At 67.2% G+C, this 6,001-nt stretch overlaps 1 protein-coding gene across 1 annotated transcript; it reads left to right on the top strand.

Moving 5' to 3' along the window:
* Positions 1-362: 362 nt before the first annotated feature.
* LOC132659112 (collagen alpha-2(I) chain-like) lies at positions 363-5,593 on the top strand. Its single transcript, XM_060408753.1, has 2 exons — positions 363-2,322; positions 2,885-5,593. Exon 2 carries the CDS (start codon positions 4,363-4,365, stop codon positions 5,476-5,478), a length of 1,116 nt encoding a protein of 371 aa, XP_060264736.1. The 5' UTR covers positions 363-2,322; positions 2,885-4,362; the 3' UTR covers positions 5,479-5,593.
* Positions 5,594-6,001: the final 408 nt, after the last annotated feature.

Here is a 6,001-nt window from a genome sequence, read left to right on the forward strand (position 1 = left end):
AAATCACGTGGGCCCCCAGGGGAAATCACGTGGGCCCCACGGGGAAATCACGTGGGCCCCCAGGGGAAATCACGTGGGCCCCACGGGGAAATCACGTGGGCAGCCAGGGGAAATCACGTGGGCACCCAGGGGAAATCACGTGGGCCCCACGGGGAAATCACGAGGCCCCCAGGGGAAATCACGTGGGCCCCCAGGGGAAATCACGTGGGCACCCAGGGGAAATCACGTGGGCCCCACGGGGAAATCACGTGGCCCCCAGGGGAAATCACGTGGCCCCCAGGGGAAATCACGTGGGCCCCACGGGGAAATCACGTGGGCCCCACGGGGAAATCACGTGGGCCCCCGGGGGAAATCACGTGGGCCCCAGGGGAAATCACGTGGGCCCCACGGGGAAATCACGTGGGCCCCACGGGGAAATCACGTGGGCCCCCAGGGGAAATCACGTGGGCCCCACGGGGAAATCACGTGGGCCCCAGGGGAAATCACGTGGGCCCCCGGGGAAATCACGTGGGCCCCACGGGGAAATCACGTGGGCCCCCAGGGGAAATCACGTGGGCCCCAGGGGAAATCACGTGGGCCCCACGGGGAAATCACGTGGGCCCCACGGGGAAATCACGTGGGCCCCCGGGGAAATCACGTGGGCCCCCAGGGGAAATCACGTGGGACCCCAGGGGAAATCACGTGGGCCCCCAGGGGAAATCACGTGGGCCCCACGGGGAAATCACGTGGGCCCCAGGGGGAAATCACGTGGGCCCCACGGGGAAATCACGTGGGCCCACGGGGAAATCACGTGGGCCCCCAGGGGAAATCACGTGGGCCCCAGGGGAAATCACGTGGGCCCCAGGGGAAATCACGTGGGCCCCAGGGGAAATCACGTGGGCCCCAGGGGAAATCACGTGGGCCCCAGGGGAAATCACGTGGGCCCCAGGGGAAATCACGTGGGCCCCAGGGGAAAACACGTGGGCCCCCGGGGAAATCACGTGGGCCCCACGGGGAAATCACGTGGGCCCCCAGGGGAAATCACGTGGGCCCCAGGGGAAATCACGTGGGCCCCACGGGGAAATCACGTGGGCCCCCAGGGGAAATCACGTGGGCCCCACGGGGAAATCACGTGGGCCCCAGGGGAAATCACGTGGGCCCCAGGGGAAATCACGTGGGCCCCCAGGGGAAATCACGTGGGCCCCACGGGGAAATCACGTGGGCCCCAGGGGAAATCACGTGGGCCCCAGGGGAAATCACGTGGGCCCCCAGGGGAAATCACGTGGGCCCCCAGGGGAAATCACGTGGGCCCCACGGGGAAATCACGTGGGCCCCAGGGGAAATCACGTGGGCCCCCAGGGGAAATCACGTGGGCCCCACGGGGAAATCACGTGGGCCCCCAGGGGAAATCACGTGGGCCCCAGGGGAAATCACGTGGGCCCCCAGGGGAAATCACGTGGGCCCCAGGGGAAATCACGTGGGCCCCCAGGGGAAATCACGTGGGCCCCCCGGGGAAATCACGTGGGCCCCCAGGGGAAATCACGTGGGCCCCAGGGGAAATCACGTGGGCCCCACGGGGAAATCACGTGGGCCCCACGGGGAAATCACGTGGGCCCCAGGGGAAATCACGTGGCCCCCAGGGGAAATCACGTGGGCCCCAGGGGAAATCACGTGGGCCCCAAGGGGAAATCACGTGGGCCCCACGGGGAAATCACGTGGGCCCCAGGGGAAATCACGTGGGCCCCACGGGGAAATCACGTGGGCCCCCAGGGGAAATCACGTGGGCCCCACGGGGAAATCACGTGGGCCCCAGGGGAAATCACGTGGGCCCCACGGGGAAATCACGTGGGCCCCCAGGGGAAATCACGTGGGCCCCACGGGGAAATCACGTGGGCCCCAGGGGAAATCACGTGGGCCCCACGGGGAAATCACGTGGGCCCCCATGGGAAATCACGTGGGCCCTCAGGGGAAATCACGTGGGCCCCAGGGGAAATCACGTGGGCCCCCAGGGGAAATCACGTGGGCTCCCAGGGGAAATCACGTGGGCCCCACGGGGAAATCACGTGGGCCCCCAGGGGAAATCACGTGGGCCCCCGGGGAAATCACGTGGGCCCCACGGGGAAATCACGTGGGCCCCAGGGGAAATCACGTGGGCCCCAGGGGAAATCACGTGGGCCCCACGGGGAAATCACGTGGGCCCCACGGGGAAATCACGTGGGCCCCAGGGGAAATCACGTGGGCCCCCAGGGGAAATCACGTGGGCCCCAGGGGAAATCACGTGGGCCCCCAGGGGAAATCACGTGGGCCCCACGGGGAAATCACGTGGGCCCCAGGGGAAATCACGTGGGCCCACGGGGAAATAACGTGGGCCCCAGGGGAAATCACGTGGGCCCCAGGGGAAATCACGTGGGCCCCAGGGGAAATCACGTGGGCCCACGGGGAAATCACGTGGGCCCCAGGGGAAATCACGTGGGCCCCAGGGGAAATCACGTGGGCCCCAGGGGAAATCACGTGGGCCCCAGGGGAAATCACGTGGGCACCCAGGGGAAATCACGTGGGCCCCAAGGGGAAATCACGTGGGCCCCACGGGGAAATCACGTGGGCCCCCAGGGGAAATCACGTGGGCACCCAGGGGAAATCACGTGGGCCCCCAGGGGAAATCACGTGGGCACCCAGGGGAAATCACGTGGGCACCCAGGGGAAATCACGTGGGCCCCACGGGGAAATCACGTGGGCCCCAGGGTGAAATCACGTGGGCCCCCAGGGGAAATCACGTGGGCCCCACGGGGAAATCACGTGGTCCCCACGGGAAATCACGTGGGCACATAGGGGAAATCACGTGGGCCCCCAGGGGAAATCACGTGGGCCCCCAGGGGAAATCACGTGGGCACCCAGGGGAAATCAGGTGGGCCCCAGGGGAAATCACGTGGGCCCCACGGGGAAATCACGTGGGCCCCAGGGGAAATCACGTGGGCCCCACGGGGAAATCACGTGGGCCCCCAGGGGAAATCACGTGGGCCCCCAGGGGAAATCACGTGGGCCCCCAGGGGAAATCACGTGGGCCCCCAGGGGAAATCACGTGGGCCCCACGGGGAAATCACGTGGGCCCCACGGGGAAATCACGTGGGCCCCAGGGGAAATCACGTGGGCCCCCAGGGGAAATCACGTGGGCCCCAGGGGAAATCACGTGGGCCCCAGGGGAAATCACGTGGGCCCCAGGGGAAATCACGTGGGCCCCAGGGGAAATCACGTGGGCCCCCAGGGGAAATCACGTGGGCCCCAGGGGAAATCACGTGGGCCCCCAGGGGAAATCACGTGGGCCCCAGGGGAAATCACGAGGGCCCCAGGGGAAATCACGTGGGCCCCAGGGGAAATCACGTGGGCCCCAGGGGAAATCACGTGGGCCCCAGGGGAAATCACGTGGGCCCCAGGGGAAATCACGTGGGCCCCACGGGGAAATCACGTGGGCCCCAGGGGAAATCACGTGGGCCCCAGGGGAAATCACGTGGGCCCCAGGGGAAATCACGTGGGCCCCAGGGGAAATCACGTGGGCCCCACGGGGAAATCACGTGGGCCCCAGGGGAAATCACGTGGGCCCCAGGGGAAATCACGTGGGCCCCAGGGGAAATCACGTGGGCCCCACGGGGAAATCACGTGGGCCCCCAGGGGAAATCACGTGGGCCCCACGGGGAAATCACGTGGGCCCCAGGGGAAATCACGTGGGCCCCACGGGGAAATCACGTGGGCCCCCAGGGGAAATCACGTGGGCCCCAAGGGGAAATCACGTGGGCCCCAAGGGGAAATCACGTGGGCACCCATGGGAAATCACGTGGGCCCCAAGGGGAAATCACGTGGGCCCCCAGGGGAAATCACGTGGGCCCACGGGGAAATCACGTGGGCCCCACGGGGAAATCACGTGGGCCCCCAGGGGAAATCACGTGGGCCCCAGGGGAAATCACGTCGGCCCCCAGGGGAAATCACGTGGGCCCCACGGGGAAATCACGTGGGCCCCACGGGGAAATCACGTGGGACCCCAGGGGAAATCACGTGGGACCCCAGGGGAAATCACGTGGGCCCCCAGGGGAAATCACGTGGGCCCCACGGGGAAATCACGTGGGCCCCCAGGGGAAATCACGTGGGCCCCACGGGGAAATCACGTGGGCCCCAGGGGAAATCACGTGGGCCCCCAGGGGAAATCACGTGGGCCCCAGGGGAAATCACGTGGGCCCCACGGGGAAATCACGTGGGCCCCACGGGGAAATCACGTGGGCCCCCAGGGGAAATCACGTGGGCCCCACGGGGAAATCACGTGGGCCCCACGGGGAAATCACGTGGGCCCCAGAGGAAATCACGTGGGCCCCACGGGGAAATCACGTGGTCTCCATGGGAAATCACGTGGGCCCCACGGGGAAAACACGTGGGCCCCATGCGGAAATCACGTGGGCCCCCAGGGGAAATCACGTGGGCCCACGGGGAAATCACGTGGGCCCCACGGGGAAATCACGTGGGCCCCACGGGGAAATCACGTGGGCACCCAGGGGAAATCACGTGGGCCCCCAGGGGAAATCACGTGGGCCCCCAGGGGAAATCACGTGGCCCCCAGGGGAAATCACGTGGGCCCCAGGGGAAATCACGTGGGCCCCAGGGGAAATCACGTGGGCCCCACGGGGAAATCACGTGGGCCCCACGGGGAAATCACGTGGGCCCCACGGGGAAATCACGTGGGCCCCCAGGGGAAATCACGTGGGCCCCACGGGGAAATCACGTGGGCCCCAGGGGAAATCACGTGGGCCCAGGGGAAATCACGTGGGCCCCCAGGGGAAATCACGTGGGCCCCACGGGGAAATCACGTGGGCCCCACGGGGAAATCACGTGGGCCCCCAGGGGAAATCACGTGGGCCCCACGGGGAAATCACGTGGCCCCCAGGGGAAATCACGTGGGCCCCCAGGGGAAATCACGTGGGCCCCACGGGGAAATCACGTGGGCCCCCAGGGGAAATCACGTGGGCCCCCAGGGGAAATCACGTGGGCCCCACGGGGAAATCACGTGGGCCCCACGGGGAAATCACGTGGGCCCCAGGGGAAATCACGTGGGCCCCAGGGGAAATCACGTGGCCCCCAGGGGAAATCACGTGGGCCCACGGGGAAATCACGTGGGCCCCAGGGGAAATCACGTGGGCCCCCAGGGGAAATCACGTGGGCCCCAGGGGAAATCACGTGGGCCCCCAGGGGAAATCACGTGGCCCCCAGGGGAAATCACGTGGGCCCCACGGGGAAATCACGTGGGCCCCACGGGGAAATCACGTGGGCCCCCAGGGAAAATCACGTGGGCCCCACGGGGGAAATCACGTGGGCCCCACGGGGAAATCACGTGGGCCCCCAGGGGAAATCACGTGGGCCCCACGGGGAAATCACGTGGGCCCCCAGGGGAAATCACGTGGGCCCACGGGGAAATCACGTGGGCCCCCGGGGAAATCACGTGGGCCCCAGGGGAAATAACGTGGGCCCCAGGGGAAATCACGTGGGCCCACGGGGAAATCACGTGGGCCCCAGGGGAAATCACGTGGGCCCCCAGGGGAAATCACGTGGGCCCCAGGGGAAATCACGTGGGCCCCACGGGGAAATCACGTGGGCCCCACGGGGAAATCACGTGGGCCCCACGGGGAAATCACGTGGGCCCCCAGGGGAAATCACGTGGGCCCACGGGGAAATCACGTGGGCCCCACGGGGAAATCACGTGGGCCCCCAGGGGAAATCACGTGGGCCCCCAGGGGAAATCACGTGGGCCCCACGGGGAAATCACGTGGGCCCCCAGGGGAAATCACGTGGGCCCCACGGGGAAATCACGTGGGCCCCACGGGGAAATCACGTGGGCCCCAGGGGAAATCACGTGGGCCCCCAGGGGAAATCACGTGGGCCCACGGGGAAATCACGTGGGCCCCCAGGGGAAATCACGTGGGCCCCACGGGGAAAGCACGTGGGCCCGCAGGGGAAATCACGTGGGCCCCCAGGGGAAATCACG

This window comes from Ovis aries, unplaced genomic scaffold, assembly GCF_016772045.2.
Source record: "Ovis aries strain OAR_USU_Benz2616 breed Rambouillet unplaced genomic scaffold, ARS-UI_Ramb_v3.0 scaffold_329, whole genome shotgun sequence".
Taxonomy (NCBI): Eukaryota; Metazoa; Chordata; class Mammalia; order Artiodactyla; family Bovidae; genus Ovis; species Ovis aries.

Coding starts and splice junctions, on each gene's coding strand:
- LOC132659112 (XM_060408753.1), top strand. CDS start 4,363: ATGGGAAATCACGTGGGCCCCACGGGGAAAACACGTGGGCCCCATGCG.